This window comes from Muntiacus reevesi, chromosome 1 (genome assembly GCF_963930625.1).
Source record: "Muntiacus reevesi chromosome 1, mMunRee1.1, whole genome shotgun sequence".
NCBI lineage: Eukaryota > Metazoa > Chordata > Mammalia > Artiodactyla > Cervidae > Muntiacus > Muntiacus reevesi.
The window spans coordinates 190,346,414-190,364,805 of NC_089249.1; the positions used below are offsets into that span (position 1 = coordinate 190,346,414).

The 18,392-nt window shown below is 51.7% G+C and overlaps 2 protein-coding genes across 3 annotated transcripts; both read right to left on the reverse strand.

Moving 5' to 3' along the window:
• Positions 1–6,526: 6,526 nt before the first annotated feature.
• On the reverse strand, positions 6,527–10,397 carry C1H19orf53 (chromosome 1 C19orf53 homolog). The gene is made up of 3 exons (XM_065917626.1): positions 10,248–10,397; positions 10,115–10,170; positions 6,527–7,281 (listed from the first exon to the last, which is right to left on the reverse strand). The coding sequence occupies exons 1-3, from the start codon at positions 10,345–10,347 to the stop codon at positions 7,141–7,143; spliced, it is 297 nt and encodes a 98-aa protein (XP_065773698.1). The 5' UTR covers positions 10,348–10,397; the 3' UTR covers positions 6,527–7,140.
• A 1,458-nt stretch (positions 10,398–11,855) lies between these two features.
• On the reverse strand, positions 11,856–17,652 carry MRI1 (methylthioribose-1-phosphate isomerase 1). Of its 2 annotated transcripts, none has more exons than XM_065917632.1 (6): positions 17,327–17,652; positions 16,969–17,207; positions 15,965–16,140; positions 14,449–14,625; positions 14,146–14,370; positions 11,856–12,248 (listed from the first exon to the last, which is right to left on the reverse strand). In XM_065917632.1, the coding sequence occupies exons 1-6, from the start codon at positions 17,549–17,551 to the stop codon at positions 12,121–12,123; spliced, it is 1,170 nt and encodes a 389-aa protein (XP_065773704.1). In that variant the 5' UTR covers positions 17,552–17,652; the 3' UTR covers positions 11,856–12,120. The 2 variants fall into 2 exon arrangements, with proteins under 2 accessions (XP_065773704.1, XP_065773703.1); XM_065917631.1 differs by having other exon boundaries at positions 11,876–12,248; positions 17,291–17,652.
• Positions 17,653–18,392: the final 740 nt, after the last annotated feature.

Consider the following 18,392-nt stretch of genomic DNA (forward strand, 5'->3'; position numbering starts at 1 on the left):
TTGCGGGATGGAGGGATCACAGGTTGCTTGGTAGAGCTTATGGGGGCTGCGGACACCCTCTCTAGAAATAGAGCCAAATTCAAATCCATCCTTGAGCCCCAAGATAAGTATCCCCAATTCATTCTATGCCTCATATATTGTTGTTGTTTTTAGTTACTAAGTCGTGTCTGACTCTTTGTGACCCCATGGACTGTAGCCCGCCAGTCTCCTCTGTCCATGGGATTTCTCAGACAGGAATACTGGAGTGGGTTGTCATTTCCTTCTCCATATATTATGTTGAGTCATATGAAATTACTGATTTTCAATCATTTTTGATACGCTAAATGACAATCTCGTAAAGTTCAAAGTAATAGATGTTAAATCTGAACACTTCTGATTATTTTTTCTGATTGAACTTGTCTGGGCCGCATCTCTGACCTTGAAGCAGTCGGTGGTGCTCATTGCAGTTCCCCAGCTCAATCCGCACCCCAGGCCTCTGCCCACCGCGGCCCTTGCCACCTCCATGTCCTCAGAGAACCCTGCGTTTCCCCTTTGCCACACTTCTTTCCGTCATCATTACGTTCTTTATCATTTCAGCAGTTGTTTAACTTCTGTCTCTCCCTGCTCCATGGCGAGCTCCAAGAGGAAGCAGTTTGTCCAGCTGATGCACTGCTTTAAGGCCAGCACCTGAACACCTCAGGACATATAGCAGTGGCTCAATCTATATATAACTTGTTGACTAAACCAACTCATGCCTGTTCCCATTCCACTGAAATGATGTACAGAGCAGGAAGAACTCAAGCTGGCTCCTAATTGGTCTAATTGCGGCCCCCTCCCCCTCCCCATATGGAAACTCTGGCTTTTTCCTTCCAGGAATTTCCAGTTTCACAGCTGCACGTTCTGGCCAGTCCCCAACCCACCATTCAGTAAACTCTCTCTGACTTGCAGTGTCCAGTATGGTCACCACTGGCCACAAGTGGGCTTTTGAGTCCTTGAAATGGGGTCAGCCTGAATTAGGCTGTGTTGTGGACTTCCCTCGTGGCTCAGACAGTAAAGAATCTGCCTACAGTGCAGGAGACACGGGTTTGATCCCTGGGTCAAGAAGATCCCCTGGAGAAGAGAATGGCTACCCACTCCAGTATTCTTGCCTGGAGAATCCCATGGACAGAGGAACCTGGTGGGCTACAATCCATGGGGCTGCAAAGAGTCGGACACCACTGAGCGACTAAGCACATCAATGTGAATACATTGGATTTCAGAGACTTAGTAGGAAAAAAGAAGGCAATATAACTTAAGAACTTTTTTTAATATCGATTACATGTTGACATGATGCTATCTTAGGTAAGTTTGTGTTAAGTAAAATACATTTTTCAAATTAACTCCACGGTTTCATTGTGTATTCATTTTATTCAATGAGGTCTCAGGGCATGTCAAGTTACGCATCCAACTTGCATGGTCATTTCTATGGGACAGCACTGCACTGTAATTTCTGTGACCATAGCTGACCACAATGACAACAAAAGAAACAATAATAATACTGTACTGATTGTTTATGGTGTGCTATAGCTGTTCAGACACATGATCAAGTTTAAGCTTTCTGACAGTGCTGCAAAATGGGGATGTCATCTCCATTTCCCAGATGGGGAAACTGAGGCTTAGAGGCGTGGAGTCTTTGCCTGCCTGGGAAGCCCTAGACTTATTAGAGCGTGTCTTTCTTGCAAGGATTTGAGGCAAAGATAGACGTATGGGGAAGGGATAATGGGTGAGGAGAGAAGCAGGCAGAACTTCAGCAAAACAAGTCTTTCAGCTCCTCCCCCGGCAAACAGGACCCACGGTCTGGCTGTTCCAAGCGGCTCCCTTCAGCATCCAGTATGTGGCTGGTCCTTGTCCCTGCCCCAAGATGTTGAACCAGAGAAGGCCCTCTAGGCCAGTGGAACAGGATGTGTAGAGGAACAGAGAATGGGGCATCACAAGGTGAGGATGTTTATTTTATTCTCTAACAAGAGATACTGATAGTGCCATCATTCCCATCTCATGGATGAGAAAACTGAGGCACAGACAGTTCAGGTGACTTAATCAAGATCCACAGCAGGAAAGGGTAGGGCCAGCATTCAAGCCCTACCTTGATGAGTGGGCTGGCCTTATCACATTGGATGGGGATCAAATGCACAGTTTGGGACACACCAGCATTCCATTCTGATCCCTGATGAAGGGAATGAGGCCCAGAGAGGGTGAGAAAGCTGTCCAAGGCCACATAGCAATCCCAGGAGAATGTGAGAAATCAGCAAGACACCTAGGAAATGTGTCACACCTCTGGGATGCAATCTCCAAGCCTATTTCAAACCCAGCAACATTTTTAGAAAAGGAGAAGGTTGGGGGGTTGGTTTCTAGCCACGGGCAAGTCCTCTCAGTGTAGACAGTGAGTTTGGGCTTCAGGGAATGGAACCACGTTTATCCTGACCGCCCTGCTGTGAGCTCACTGTCTAGGCATCCACAACTCCAGACCCCAAACCCACATGTCCTTGAGACCCATGAGAAACGGGGCGACCCTGCAGTCTCAGATGAGGGGGTCTGCACCCCACAGCTCTGTGGCCACCCCATCCTAACTTTTTGAGGGTCCCTCCCTTTGCCAGCACCGCCCCCCGCCATGGCCCCCACCGACCCACCCAGGCACTCCGAGGCTCCTGAAGACTCAGGCAGGAAACCAGCCAGGGCAGTTTCGCTTCCTGGTCCGGACGCAGCCCCTCTGGCTTGCCCAGCTGGCAAGATCTGCTTCTTACATTTCTTTTCTTCCCTTTTGGAACACAAATTCATGGGCAGAGAGTCAGGGCCTGCCAGGAAAAATGGGCATTCCAGGCAGAGGGGGAAGGTGGAGGCAAAAGAGGAAAAGGCTCGTGCAGGAATAATTGTCTGAAAAAGCCACATTTAATGACTGCAGGGAGGTGGGGAACAGGCAGAGGGGTGAGGGTGGGGGAAGCAGGGAAAGAAGACAGAGCGAGTGGCTGGAACTGGGCTTCCCACCCCACCCAGGACACAAAGGCAGCTGTCACAGCCTTAAGTTTCAGCGAATTCTCCACACTCAGGAAGAGGTGTTAGGGTCTCCATTTAACAGATGCGGAAACTGAGGCTGAGAGAGGGACTGAAGAGAACAAGAGGTATGGGGATTTGTCAAAGTTTGGGGCCCTCGGCTGCGACGCTAAAAGGGGATTCTGCGGGCAGAACCCACGTGCTAGGAAGGAGAGGAGTCACCCTGGGCAGTGACAGGGAGGAGGGTGGGGGCAGCTGGGGGGAAATGGGGCTGTTTCAGGAGGCCGAGGGAATGGGGCGAAGAGGAAACAGATGGGTTGACAGTCCAGATCCCATACCTGTCACACCTGAATGCCTTTCCTCACCCCCGGGGTCCCCCTCAAAGGGGCTGGCGTCAGAGGGACAAAGGGAGCCAGTTGACAAGAGTCCTCGGCCTGCCGGGCGTCATGGGCTTGGCCCAGGGCTGGAGGCGCCCCCTGGTGGCCAAGGGATGTGCCAGCTGGCACCCAGAGCCCAGACCGTCTCAGCCCTTGCGAGCCCTTTGGAGATTCCACATAGAAAGGTTAAAAGATAATTTTCAAAAGCGGGTGTAATCATGGCTCTCACCGACAAACCAAGGACACGTGTTAAGATTTTGTTTTAATTGAACTCCTATGGGAACCACGCAGATGTTCCACGAGGTTCAAAAGAGTCCAGAAAAACAGGCACTCTTAAGGACAGATTAGACTATCCGAGTAAATAAACGTGTGAATGGAGGCCAATTGGTTTTTCCACAGGGGAGGAGACTTGTCAATGGGACCGCGGCTGGATGGGCCAGAAGGAGCAGGTAAGAGTGGCTTTGAATTGCTATCACTTGCTGACAATTCACGGAGCTGTGAAGTTCGAAGAGGCTGTTTTGAATCAGCTAACCTGGAAGGGAAGCACGTGTTGTATGGAGATGATGCTTTGAATGGTCAGAACTGATTCACTGAGATGCAAAATGTTCCTTGCAGAAAGATGAAACAATTCCTTCCTTCCTTCATTCAACAAACACCTGTTCGTGGAGCAACTATTGTCCACTGTTCCAGGTGCTCAAGACGTAACAAAGATGCAAGACAGAAAATAGGGGACAGTGGCACTGAGTGACCACCTCCTGGAGCGGGGGACAGAGAACGGTTCTCTGAGGGGACACCTGGGAGCGGAGAAACAACAGGGGGTGAAAAAGGCCAGGAGGCAGGTCAGGGAGGAGGTTGGGGTCCGGAGGGGGTGGCCTGGGGCTTCCTGTTCTCCCCACTAGAATGTCAGTTCTCAGTTCTACCTAGCCCAGAGGTTGGTATACAGTAGGCGCACAATAAGTGCTCATCATGGACTTCCCTGGCGGTCCAATGGCTAAGAATCCACTTGCCAACGCAGGAGACACAGATTCGATCCCTGATCCGGGAAGATCCCACAAGCTGCAGAGCAGGAGAGCCAGTGCACCGCAACCACTGAGCCCGTTTGCCCTAGAGCCTGTGAAGTCACCGCAACGAGAAGCCGGCACACTGTAATAAACAGTAGGCCCCTGCTTGCTGCAACTAGAGAAAGCCTGAACACAGTAATGAAGACTCAACGCAGTCATAAAGAAATAATTTGAAAAAAAAATCCCCATTGTGCAAAGCAACTCCATTTCCAGGGCAGAAGTCACTTGCTACCTGCTTTGGGTAGAAAACTGCTGTGAGGTGGGCAGATGGCAGGAGGTCCAGGCCCCTAGGTGGGGTTCAAAGAAGGGTGTGCCCTGGGGGTGTCACAGGGCCCAGCAGCAGCCCTGCCCTCTAGTTAAGGGTCTGTGAGGCATTCACCAGCTCCATCCTCCCCAACAGAAATCCTGAGCCCTGGACTCCAGGTAACTCCAAACTGTGAAGTCTCTATCAAATTAGGGCTCTGCTGCCACAATTTTTGTTTTTTTGAGATGTAAATTATAATTTTTTTTTGGGGGGGGGGGTGTGAAATTTCCCTTCCTGCTTTTTTTTCCAGTGGTTAAAACCCACAAGGAACATTTATCCTTTAGAAGGGTATAATTCAGTGGCATTTAGCACCTCCACGTTTGCAACCGCTATCAAGCTGCAAAATCTTATCACTGCCTTCCCCTCAAAGATGAAGCCATGCCCATTAGCTGTCATTGCCCATTTCCCAGCACCCATAGTGAACCACAGTCTCTGTGGATTTGCCTCTTCTGGACATTTCACATATACGGAATCACATATTATGTGGCCTTTTGTGTCTGTCTGCTTTCAGAATGTTTTTGAAGTTCACCCATGGTGTAGCCTGGATCGTTCTGCCTTATGGTGACAGCGTAGTCACTGAGTCCTGTGCAACACTGGAACCCCATGGACTGTAGCCCGCCAGACTCCTCTGCCCACGGGGATTCTCCAGGCAAGAATACTGGACTGGGTTGCCATTTCCTCCTCCAGGGGATCTTCCTGACCCCAGGGATCAAACCCCAGTCTCCTGCATTATGGGCGGATTCTTTACCAATGAGCCACCAGAGGCCATTCTGTTTTATATGGCCAAATAATAAATATTCCATTGTGTGGATAATCTTCATTTTGTTTATCCAGTCATCTGCTGGGCATTTGGGTTGCTGCCACCTTTGTGTGAGAATGTTGTCCGAGTTCAATCCCTTAAGGTATGTGCCTGGGAGAGAAGGGCTGGGTCACGTGGTGGCAACTCCAGGCTGAAGTGAGGAGCCACCAGACTTTTCCACAGTGGTTGTCCCCTGCTTTCTGTTACTTGGCTGAGCCATGTGACATCTTTCAGACCAGGGATTGCCCATGCCCCCTGCACTGGGAGTGTGGGGTCTTAACCACTGGACTGCCAGCAAAGTCCCTGTTCCCTGCTTTTTAGAAAAATGTTGGGTGTTCAAAAAATGTTGACCACTATGTGGGACAAAGGAAACCCATGTGGGGTGGGTGAGACTGGCTGGGAAAGGCTGGGCCACCAGGGAATTAGTCGCTCACCTGGGAGGATCAGCCACCACATGCCCACCTCCCTCCAAAGACACCGGCTTAGCACCCCCCAGATATAGCCTGCCCTGGTCCCTGCTCCCCAGGTCCTTGATCAAACCCGTATCTCTGGTGTCTCCTGCATTGCAGGCAGATTCTTCACCCACTGAGCCACTGGGCAAGCCACGAGGATATGACAACACCACTCTTTAAGTAGGATTTTCTACCAGTTTCATCAGAATTGACCACATTATCTCAAAACTATAACTGGTTGGTCTTCAAGACGGCAGATTTAGAGGAGGAGGAGCCCAGGATGGAACAGGTCAGAAACGTGAGTCTGTGAGGTGAGGCAGTGGTTTGGGCAGCTGAGCGAGTGCACTGCGATTCTGCCAGTGGCGGGTTCAAGTCCTTGCTCCGGACCATGAATGACGTGACCTGACCTGGGCATCGTGAGGACTGAGGTGAGACGTGTGGGAGGCACCTGAACAGCGTCCGGGCCACAGGCACTGCTCAATACTCACTGTTAGGACTTTATAAAGATAAAGGCGGCACAGAGAAGCTGGAAAGCGCTTCTGGTTTAATCAGCATTTTGACTCTACAAGGTGGTGTCACTGTCAGTCCTGTGGATGGGAAAGTGGCTCCCTAGGCTGTCTGGCTGGGGATATCCGTGGAGGGCAAGCAGGCGAGTCACCCCAGGTAGGGAGAAAGAAAAGACTCTCCCCCAGCCCCCAGGCTGGAGGTGCCGGAGCTTGTCCATCCTTCCCTGGGCATGTGGCTCGTGTGTAAACTGGGGCTGGACTGGTGGTCCGGGCACCTGGCCTGACGCCCTAGCATGGCCTGCTCACAGGAGCATGTGACCCTGGGAGGAAGGACAAAGTCAGGTGCCTCGCTCAAGTTATCCAGACAGGATGTGGGAGGGGGTAGTGGGGACACAGGAAGTTGGTGAAGACACCCCCCTGGCCTTGGCCTGTGCTGAGACCTCAGCACCTGGGAAGCCAGCCAGTCCGTGTGCTTTTGACCTGCTACTCACTGGCTCACAGGCCAGATCCCCGGTCAAGTTCGAGGCGCAATTCAAGTCTTTGGAGAGCACAGTTCCTCTTTCCTGTGGGGTTAACCGCACAGGCCTGAGCACAGAGGAGGGGGCTGCAGTGATGGTTCCTGCTAGGACGCATGCCTAGGCAGGCATCTTGGTGGAGGAAGAGGCCTCCTTCTTCTTGGTGCTGGCCTTCAAAAGCGCCAGCTTTTTGGGCAGGCTGGTGCTGGCTTTCATCACCACGTCATGTTCAATCTTCTTCCGGATCCCAACCTCCAGGTTCTGGGGGGAGCAAGCACGGAGCAATCAGACCGGGACCTGAGGTGGGAGGGAGGGCCTGGCCTGCTGCCTTTGGTTCTGTGAACTCACCAAGGGCTAGATCAGCAACCCTCTCCCTGAAAAAGCACCTGAGTCTGGTGGCTGGGGCTTAAGTCCTACTTCTGCCCCACACTCTGAGAACACTGTACACACACGAAGCACCCCTTCTCATCTCTGGACCTCAGCTTCTAAACTTCTGCTCATTCCCATTTTATAGATGGAGAAACAGAGGCACCTGCAGGGTGGAGGCACTTGGCCAGGGCTCCCAAACTATGTGAGTGATGGGAGACTGGAACCCAGCCTGCCCAGACTCTCTGGCTTAAAATTCCAGCCCCTTCTTGTCCCGTCATCTCTGCTTGGCAAATGGTGAACTGGGGCTCTGAGAGATATGGGGTGGAACAAATAAAGGCATAGCAATCAGAGCCCAAGTGTTTGGGTCCAAAACTGATAGTTTAATCCTATTACCTAAACTGCTCCCTTGCTCTATGAGTTCCAATGACCATGGTGACCATGGGTGTCACGACACACCTGGGCGCAGGAGACACAACAGCAAAGACACAGAAAAACTTCTGCCTTCATGGAGCAGACATTCAGTGAGAGAGACAGCGTGCGTGCGTGCGTCTTCATGGAGCAGACATTCAGTGAGAAAGACAGCGTGTGTGTGTGTGTGTGTGTGTGTGTGTGTGTGTGTGTGTGTGTGTGTGTGTGTCTTCATGGAGCAGACATTCAGTGAGAAAGACAGCGTGTGTGTGTGTGTGTGTGTGTGTGTGCATGCGTGCGTGCGTGTGTCTTCATGGAGCAGACATTCAGTGAGAAAGACAGCGTGTGTGTGTGTGTGTGTGTGTGTGTGTGTGTGTGTGTCTTCATGGAGCAGACATTCAGTGAGAAAGACAGCGTGCGTGTGTGTGTGTGTGTGTGTGTGTGTGTGTGTGTGTGTGTGTGTGAAAAATTCCCAGGTGTGTGTGTGTGTGTGTGTGTGTGTGTGTGTGTGTGTGTGTGTGTAAACAACTAGTGCAAAAGTTCCCAGGTGCCAGTTAGGCTAGAGGGAGGGAGCCAGGAGGAAAGAAGAGAGGGACGGGGTGAGGGCAGGGAAAAGACAGGGGTAGAAAAGTGCCAGGTCCTATGGGGAGAACTTAGGCTCTTCTTGAGCGAGGTGGGAGTCATGGAGGGGTCTGAGCAGAGGTGCCCTGATTCAGGAGCTCTCAGGTGCTCAATGGCGCCCAGTGGTTATTACCGGAGGGGCGGGGCAAGGAGATCTGGGAGGATGTGACTGCTCTAGTCCAGGGGTTTTTAGATAATGGGATGGGACCAGGTTGGGGGGGGGGGGTCAAGGAGGTGGAAAGAGAGTGCATTCTAGACTAATCCTGAAGGCAGGGACTTCCCTGGTGGTCCAGTGGCTAAGACTCTGCGCTCCCAATGCAGGGGGCTCAGGTTTGATCCCTAGTCAGGGAAATAGATTCCATACGCCACAACTAACAGTTCATCTGCCGCAACTGAGATCCAGCACAGCCCAATTAAAAAAAAAAAAGTCCTGAAGGCAAAAAGGATGAGATCCAACCTGGATGTGAGAGAAAGGGGGACTCCTGAGTATCTGGAAGGAGAAACTGGTAGGATCATAGTGGGGTGATGGAGCAGAGTAGGGGAGACTGGTTTTGGGCATACTGAGCTTGAGCTGCCCAAGAGACACTTCCCTCCTCTGGTTGCCAGGTGGAGGTAAGCAGGGTACCCAGGTCTAAGAAAACTGAGGCTCTCACATCCTGGTGTTAAGACTCTGTGCTTCCACTGCAGAGGGCAAGGGTTCAATCCCTGGTTGGGGAACTTAGACCCTGCAAGCTGCATACTGCAGCCAAAGAAAAAGACGAAAAACTGAGGCTCTGAACAATATGCTCAAGACTGTAGGGCGAAGGACTGAAGAGTTGATACTTTTGAACTGTGGTGTTGGAGAAGACGATTCTTGAGAGTCCCTTGGACTGCAAGGAGGTCAAACCCGTCAATCCTAAAGGAAATCAACCCTGATAGTCATTGGAAGGACTGACACTGAAGTTACAGCTCCAATACTTTGGTCACCTGATGCGAAGAACTGACTCACTGAAAAAGACCCTGATGCTGGGAAAGACTGAAGGCAGGAGGAGAAGGAGCGACAGATGAAGAGACGGTTGGATGGCATCACTGACTCAATGGACATGACTTTGAGCAACTCTGGGAGACAGTGGAGGACAGGGGAGCCTGCCGGTGCTGCAGTCCACAGGGTCACAAAGAGTCTGACACGACTTGTGACTGAACAACAACAAAGGGCGAATTACTGAGGAGAGGACAATTCGAATTCAGATCTGACTCCACCAGATCTCCTTGAAACTTCTCTGCAATCTTAACAAGTCTTTCCGCAACTTCTTTATAAATTTAACCCTGTTCACCTACAAGCACTCCTATGGCCCTGAATCCTTACAATTCTAGGAGAGAAGTGCTATCACTAGGACCATTTCAGTTAAGATCTTCGGGGTGTAGATACACTAGCTGTCAACTGAACTGAGTTTTGCATCCAGCACATCCTTCTTGCAAGGCTGAGGTTTTTAACTCCTTTCCCAGGCTGCCTGTCTTTTCGAGGTCTATTGACGAGGACAATTTCGCGAAAACAGCTAACATGTGAAAACTTTTTGGCGCGCCAATGCCTGCTTTAGGACGCCAGTTGGCTGCTAGACGTTTCCGTCCCCCCACCCCCCCACCCGTCAAAGGAGGAAACTGAGGCTCACAGCACTGGGACTTCTCCATCCCCGACCCGCTGCACGCCAGCACTCACCTTCTTGAGCTGCTGCTGCTGCACGATGCGTGCCTTCTTGGGTGCGATAACGCGACCTGGGGAGAAACGCGCTCTCGTGAGGCCGGAGAACATCGGGCCCACCTCACCCCCGAGTCCCCGGCCCGCTTCTCACCGCCCTTCCTCGGGCCCCGGTTCCGCGCCGAGGCTGCCGCCGCCGCCGCCTTGCTCTTCGCTGGCTTCTGCGCCTGGAACTTGCGCTGCCCCTGCGCCATGATCAGGCACGCACCGGAAGAGGGAGAAGTCGCTGAAGGAAGGCGCAGGGCACGATGGGATACAGTGGGGCTGAAGGGCGCGATGACTCACGGGATACAACGTGGCAAAGAGTTAAAGGGACAAGCTACTCACAATGGTAGTTGATCATAGCCAGTGTTTGGCAAAAATTTTGAATTAAGGGTTATAATGATAGCCTAACATTTATTGGTCACTTGTTTTATAAAACGTACACTGTCTTATGGTTTTTGTTAGTAAAATTCAGTTTACCTAACAACAAAAACAAAAATTTAAGGGGTGCCCCACACTTCAGTGGGCTTCCCAGGCGGCTCAGAGGGTAAAGAATCCACCTACAATGCGGGAGACCTGGGTTCTGATCCCTGGGTTGGGAACATCCCCTGGAGAAGGGAATGGCAACCCACGCCAGTATTATCTGCAGAATCCCATAGACAGAGGAGCCTGGTGGGCTACAGTCCATGGGATGGCAAAGAGTCAGACCCGACTGAGCGACTAAGCACTCCAAGCTTCAGTAATCAAGATAAAAATATTTTGAACGTTGAAAAATAATATTTTAATATTAAAAAAATATTGTCCACTACAGCCTGTGGACTGGCTGTCTGATGCTGTAAATAAGTGTTACTGGTATGAGCACTGGTTATCAAAACTTAGGGAAAGTCAGGATAGGCAAGGTCAGGGTTTCATTCTATTGAATATCTTGACATTTTGTTCATCATGGAGGTCTTTCTTTTTTGCATTAATTTTTCCTTTCTGTTCTTTTTTTTTGGGGGGGGGGGCACACTATGAGGCACATGGGATCTTAGTTCCCGACCAGGGATCAAACCTGTGCCCCCTGTATTGAGCAGAATCCTAACCACTGGGCCACGAGTGGGAAGCCCCAATTTTGTTGTTGTTGTGTCACTGACACACCGGCTCTTAGTTCCCCAGCTGTGCCCACTGCAGCGGAAGTGGAGTTCTAATCACTGGACCGCCAGGAAATTCCCTGCATTAATTAAAAAAAAAGAAATGCACGCTGTTATTTATCTTGATTGAATGTGAAAGTCGCTCAGTTGTGTCTCTTTGTGACCCCATGGACTACAGTCCATGGAATTCTCTAGGCCAGAATATTGGAATGGGTAGCCTTTCCCTTCTCCTGGGTATCTTCCCAACCCAGGGATTGAACCCAGGTCTCCCGCATTGCAGGCGGATTCTTTACCAGCTGAGCCACCAAGGAAACCCAAGAAAACTGGAGTGGGTAGCCTATCACTTCTCCAGTGGATCTTCTGACCCAGGAATCGAACTGGGGTCTCCTGCATTGCAGGTGGATTCTTTACCAACTGAGCTATCAGGGAAGCCCATTTATCTTGATTACTGAGCTTTTTATGGCATCCTTTAAAATTCTGCACCTGAGGTGTCACCTTCATTTCAGCCCTGAGAGCAATTTAAGAGGCAGGTACCAGTATTATCTGCATTTTATAAACGAGGAAAAGAAAGTATGCGAGAGATGAAGTGATGTGGCCAAGATCACACTGCAGAAAAAGAGGTGGAGCTGGGATATGAACTCAAGCAGCTGGCTCCGGATGCTGGCCTCTCAGGAGCCACACACAGGCTCTTTCCGTATCCTGCCTGCTTTCCCTGCTCTGGGAAGTACTGTGGTTGCAGGAAGAAGGTCAGCAGTTGGGCAGAATATTCAATAAATTTATTATAAAAATAATGGGGATATGGAAGCTACGGAGAGATAGGTTGGTTACTTCTGGGGTCCATCTAGGGTCTCCCACTCAGGAGATGGTGGTACTAAGGGCTGCCCGGAGCTCCTCGGGGGCAAAGACGCCCAGCTCTGTGATGATGCCACCAGTGATGAGGTCGTGGGGGGTGACATCAAAGGCAGGATTCCAAACTTCAATTCCTGCAGGGAAGAGGAGAGGCAAGAAGGCAGGTATTTGGTCAGTGGATGTTCTTAAGCTATTGTCACATGTCTCCCTCATGGTGGTTCTTGGGGTTGGGGAATCCTTGAGAATCTGGGGATCCTTACCCCCAAAATACACAAATGCATGGGTTTTGACACCCAGTAATACATTTAGACACCCTGACATTCCCGGATTGTTGCCAAGAAGGCTTTAAAGTCTTATACATGTCTACCCAACTTGTGCCTGCTCTAAGAATCTCTTTAGGAACCTCCAAGAGTTCACCCCAGGGCCTTTGCTTGGACTGTGCCCTCTGCCTGGATGCTTTCCCTCAGATATGCATATGATTTAATATTTCATTTCCTTTCAAGTCTTTGCTCAAATGTCACTTTCTCAGTGAGAACTTCGCTAATCATCCTGTTTAACCCACTCCCTGAAGAGACACGTCCTGTATCCTTCTGTGCCTCGTTTATTTATCCCTTTCTGAAAACATACACTGGAATTTTACTATTTGTCTTGTCTGTCTCTGTCTCCCCACTGGACTGTCAGCCCCATGAGGGTAGGGACATGTATGTCTTTTTTTTTCCCGGTTGTGCCAAGAGGCATGAGGGATCTCAGTTCCCAGACCAGGGATTAAACCCAAGCCCTCTGCTATGGAAGCATCCTGTCTTAACCACTGGACTGCCAGGAAGTCCCACTTTTAAGTCTTTCTTCACTCCTGTATTCCTGGCCCCTAGCATGGCAGCTGGCATTGATCAGGTACTCAAAAATATTTGGTGAATGAATAACAACCTCTTACACAAGAGGCTGCAAACTGTTTTCTCTGGCTCAGTTATTTTTTTTTAAGACCACTGAATTTTGACATGAATCAGCCATGGATTTAAAAAAAGAAATAAATTCTTAAAAAAAAAAAAAGACCACTGAATTAGCAGTCAGCTTTCAAAAAATCCCCTGGAGAAGGGAATGGCTACCCACTCCAGTATTCTTGCCTGGAAAGTCACGGCCAGAGGAGCCTGGTGGGCTACAGTTCATGACATCACAGAGTTGGATACGACTGAGCAACTAACACTTCAGTTTTCAAAATTTTAGCCATATAACAAATGTTAAGGCTTTTCTTGGAAAAATCAGAAGACCAATCACCCTGGGGCCTACATTCCTGTGACCCTTGGCCACAGCAGAGTACTGGGGTCGCCAGATTTCACCTGGTCCGTGTCACCCAGCTTTCTTGGAGGGAAAAGCAGGCTTCCGCTTTCCATGGTCTTGTGGATTATGACCAGTGCTAAATAATTAAGCCCCTAGGAAAGCAGGAGCATCAAAAAACACTGAGAAAATAACAATCACAGGGCCCTTATGGATGAATTTTAGGCACCTGGCTACAGTCAGGAAGTGTGAGGAAGCTGAGAAATATCTGTCTCTTCAGAAGCACTTGACCAGGTGGTATTCTTACTTCTTATCCAAGTGAGAAAACAGAGGTGGATAAGAACAAGACAATTCGCTCAAAGTCTCCTGACTCATCACTGTACCTTCTGACCATGGAAGGGGGCTTCCCAGGTGGCACAGTGGTTAAAGACTCCGACTACCGATGCAGGAGACGTGGGTTTGATTCCTGGGTTGGGAAGATCCCAACTTCGGTATTCTTGCCTGGAGAATCCCACGGACAGAGGAGCCTGGCAGGCTGTAGTCCATGGGGTCACAAAGAGTCGGATACTACTGAGCACACATGCACACGTGTGAATCTGACCTCTAAGACATGTCTGCTCTAATAACATGGCTTGAGGGAACTGCCTATGTCAGAAGGCTGACGATAACCCAGAGCCACCTGCCATGTGACAGAGTCACGGTGTCTACACAGAGGTGCCCAGGCACTGTGGTGTCCCCCTGTCTGAGTGGATGGCTTACCTGGTGCCGCAATCCTGACCCCATTGACGTTGGTCAGCTCCTGGCCGGGACGCTCCTCAATGACGATCTCCTGGCCTGTCTCCAGGCGGAGGTCACACGAGGAGCTGGGGGCAGCCACATAGAAGGGGATGCCGTGGTACTTGGCCACAATGGCTAGCTGGTAGGTGCCCACTTTGTTGGCTGTGTCACCATTGGCAACCACACGGTCGGCTCCCACGACAACAGCTGGGGAATGAGATCCTGGGAATCAGGACCCGGCCCTGGATGCTGGAGTCCTGCCCACCGGTGCCCCTGCCTGCTGACCTGACACGCCTCGGTGGGCCATGGCGGCTGCCGCCATGCTGTCAGCGATGAGGGTGGCAGGGATTTGCTCGTAGACCAGCTCGAAGGCCGTCAGCCGGGCTCCCTGGTTGTAGGGCCGGGTCTCCGTGCAGAAGGCATGCTCCAGACGGCCCAGGCTATGCAGTGAGCGGATCACACCTGTGGGGCCCAGCCCACCAGTAGAGGCCAGGATAAGACAGAAAGGGATAGATGACCCTTTGGCTAGCAGCACAGTACTCCAAACCATACAGTTGGCCCCCAGGCCCTTGCAGTGGCTGTTCCCTCTGCCTGGTACACGTGTGCTTAGAGAAAGCCTTCTCTGTGAGGCCTTCCAGGATTACTCCATCTCACATAGCAACCCCCACACTGCCATCCCCTCTTTCTCTTTAGTATGTACCACCTTGAAATGAATCATAGGTATCTGTGGATTTGCTTTTGCCTATTCCTTCTACTTTCTCCACTGCTGGGTCCCTAACTGCTAGAATGATGCTTGGCAAATAGTAGGTGCTTAATAAATGTTTGTTGAATGAATGAAGGAATGCACGGAAGAGTGAATGATGGCACACATAGGTAGGTGCTTAATAAATGTTGAGTGATTGAAGGAATGGATGAATGCATGAATAATGGGGAACAAAGTAGATAAGCATTTATTAAGCATAAGTATTTTTAAAAAATATTTATTTATTTGGTTGCATCAGGTCTTAGTTGAGGCATGTAGAATCTTTAGTTGTAGCATCCGAACTCTTAGTTGTGGCATGTGGGATCTAGCTCCCTGACCCAGGATGGAACCTGGTCCCCCTGCATCAGAAGCATGGAGTCTTAGCCATTGAACCACCAGGGAAATCCCTAAGCATTTGTTGAGTAAACAAATGAATGTCTTGCCTCAGTATCCAGGCACAAAGGAGGGACTGAGGCAGGCAGGGAAACATCCAGAATTAAGAATCAGGTGGACTCTGTTGCCTTGAGTGCCAGGACTGAGTCCTCCAGTCCTGGTCACAGCTAGTCTATAATCTTTCTTTAGGGAGTTACACTCTTCCTCTCAGTCCTCTTAGAGCCCAGATTCCACCCACGTTCTAGGCACATGGCTCAGGCCAGGCCTATTCAGTGGTTGCCTATTGAGTGGTTGATCCTAGGCCTATTGAGTGGTTGATACTAGATGGGTAGGTGACTCCATCATGGCCCCAAGATACAAGGAGACTTTTTTGACACTGTCGAAATAAGAGATCCTTGGCCCTTTTCCTCATGATCTGAATCCTGGCCAAGCAGTCGAGAGTGAGGATGATGCCACTATGGAGGAGGGTACACCTTAGGGATGCTGATAGAAAGATCCTGATGCTACTGAGTCCCCAGGTCCAGCCATACCTGAAGCCAACCCCTTGAGTGTGTTTCTGTGCAAGAACTAATAAATTCACCTTTCTGGGGGATGCATATAGTGGTTTGGGTTTCTTTCTCTTTCATCCAAAAAGGGCCCTCCCCATCCCTGTGGATGCCCACTCACCTAGGGCTGTGCCATAGCCAGCGGTGGCCAGCGCACCAGTGTTGCAGTGGGTCAGCACGGTCACCTTGCCACCCTGGGGTGCTGCCCGCTTTAGGAGGTGGTGGGCTCCCAGGTCCCCGATGCTCCGATTGTCCCGGAGGTCTTTTTCCAGCATGTCCTCGGCCCAGCAGATCACTCTGAGGCGGACAAGGGGCTCTGAGCACCAGCCACCAGGCTTCAGGGCCCACCCCAGCTCCTCCTCACTGCCCAACTCTGCCTACTAGCGTTCTCTTGCTGAAAGCCTCTCTCGGCTGTGGGGCTGGTCCCTTCTTCTACAACCACCTAACTGTAACTTATTCGCTCTCACAAAACATTGTACCAGGCATCTCCTGTGTGTCAGGCACTGGGAGACACAGCAGTGAACAAGACAAAAGTCTCCTCTTCTAGGGAGTTGACACTGGGGTTGGGTAGGCAAATGATTAGCAGACAATAAAGGGAGGGAAAAGGCAGCGGAGTCTGGAGACAGAGGGTAGCGGATGAACTGTGTTATATGCGGGATGGGGAAGGCAGAAACCTGAGACCTGAGGGAGAGGAGATTAGCTAGGTGGATACCTGGCTTGCAAACACTGAGTGTGCAAAAGCCCTGAGGCAGGAGCGCGTCTGGTGGGGTTAATGGAGAATATCTGTGTAGCTGACGTGGAGGGAAAGAGTGGGAAGAGAGCAGGGACAGAAGCAGGGCTGGAAACAAAATTTCTCAAAAGCAAAAACCAGGCGACACTTACAAGGGCCTCCAAGGGCAGATAGGGCTGGGGACGTTTAGGAAAGACACACAGGATGAAGTTCAAGGACCTCGGGGCCAGGTGGCCCTGTGTTGAGTCCCAGGCCTGCCGGTGGGGCCCTGGATTAAGAGGACCCTGCCTCAGTTTCCCCAACTGTAAAGCTGGCAGCCTGTGCACCACCACCACCACCAGTGAACGAATGAATAGCCTCGGGTTAGAACAGTGCCGGGCACACGGCTCCTCTACCTCTCTCGGACCGCCTCCTCCGTTGCGCCCTCCCGTTCCGCCTCCTGGGCCGCGAGGTCGGCCAGGTCCCGGGCGGCGCGGGCCATGTTGACGGCGGTGGGCCGGGCGGTGACAAGGAAGCTCAGCGCGTCCCGGACGAAGGCCACGAGTGCGGCAAGGCCAGGTCCCCCGGCGCCCGCCTGCAGCTCCACGGCGAGGCTGAGGCAGCCCACGAGGGCAATGGCTGGGGCGCCGCGCACCTGGAGGGGGAATTGGGGGCGTCAGGGAGAGCAGTCAGAGGAACCACCCCCACCCCAACCTGAGCCCCGCCACGCGACACCACCTTCATAGCGCGGATGACCTCCCAGGCCTGGCGCACCGAGCCCACCGCCTCATAGCGGCTCTGCTGGGGCAGCAGCAGCTGGTCGAGGATCTGCAGTGAGCCCCGCGAGTAGCGGATTGCGTCCAAAGTCATGCTGTCACAGCCGCGCTCACCGCTCTTCTCGGGGTTCCGGGGGCTGCTCGCACCGGGGGCGGAGCTGGAATACGCGGAGGAGACGAGGCCTCGATCCTGGGGGCGGGGCCGCCCCGGAAGGAGGCGCATGCGCACAGTAACCTCGCAGGTTCCCGGGAGGAAGTCGCCATCCACCTGTCGGATCCTGCCCCACCTTCCCAGCCGAGCCAAGTTAGCAGCCCCCTCCACTGTTAGTGCCCCCTGCCACTATTTTGGGAGCAGCTACCTCATGCCACATAGCACGACCCCCAAGTTCCTGGTGGACGCCCTCAGGAGCGCGTACTGCTTGTGGTCTTATATAGAGCGAGGCCCCAGTTGGGGTCCCAAGATTGAACAGACCCTTACTGCTGCCCTGAGACCGTCCCATCCCCGCGGGGAGGAAAGGCCAGTGGAGCCACCACCCCTCCGGACCGGCACATTAGAAGTTCCGAGAAATTAAGTCGGAACCTCAGCCTTAAGAGGGCCGCGTGACTGATTTGTTCATGCCGTTATCTCAAACGGCTTGGACGGTGCCAGTGTTTGAGCAATGATCCTTCTCCAGAGTTTAGGGGAAGGCGGTGGGCCATGAGCCTCCTGGCAGACGCTCTGCTGTTTGAAGGCTGTTTTCTACTCATTTTACTAGTTTCCTTCAAAAGAAGTACACTGGGTACCCTTCCAAGCTGTCCCCATGGGCAGGGGAATAATGAACAGCTCACACCTGTGTGCTCCATCCTTTGCTGCTTTGGGCCAGGATGCTGAGCACCCCATGTGCCTGCCCTGTTGTCCAGTCCCCTTTTGATTCCTCACAAACTCAGCCTGTTGTTTCACCACCTCCAGGAAGTTGGCCCTGATTTCAGGCCAGCCTGGGCTTCTACATTTAAATCCTCATCAAGCTGGGTGGGGACCAAGGCTGTGATCAGGGCATCTGCACTGGGTGATGAGATGCTGGGCA

Excerpts from the sequence above, each read along its gene's own strand:
- C1H19orf53 (XM_065917626.1), bottom strand. The coding sequence starts at position 10,347 with ATGGCGCAGGGGCAGCGCAAGTTCCAGGCGCAGAAGCCAGCGAAGAGC. Across the intron at positions 10,171-10,247 it reads CCGGGGCCCGAGGAAGGGCG|GTCGCGTTATCGCACCCAAG; the intron begins GTGAGAAGCGGG and ends GTTTCTCCCCAG. Across the intron at positions 7,282-10,114 it reads AGCAGCAGCAGCTCAAGAAG|AACCTGGAGGTTGGGATCCG; the intron begins GTGAGTGCTGGC and ends TGCTCCCCCCAG.
- MRI1 (XM_065917631.1), bottom strand. The coding sequence starts at position 17,551 with ATGCGCCTCCTTCCGGGGCGGCCCCGCCCCCAGGATCGAGGCCTCGTC. Across the intron at positions 17,208-17,290 it reads AGGTCATCCGCGCTATGAAG|GTGCGCGGCGCCCCAGCCAT; the intron begins GTGGTGTCGCGT and ends TTCCCCCTCCAG. Across the intron at positions 12,249-14,145 it reads GGTCAGGATTGCGGCACCAG|GAATTGAAGTTTGGAATCCT; the intron begins GTAAGCCATCCA and ends TCTTCCCTGCAG.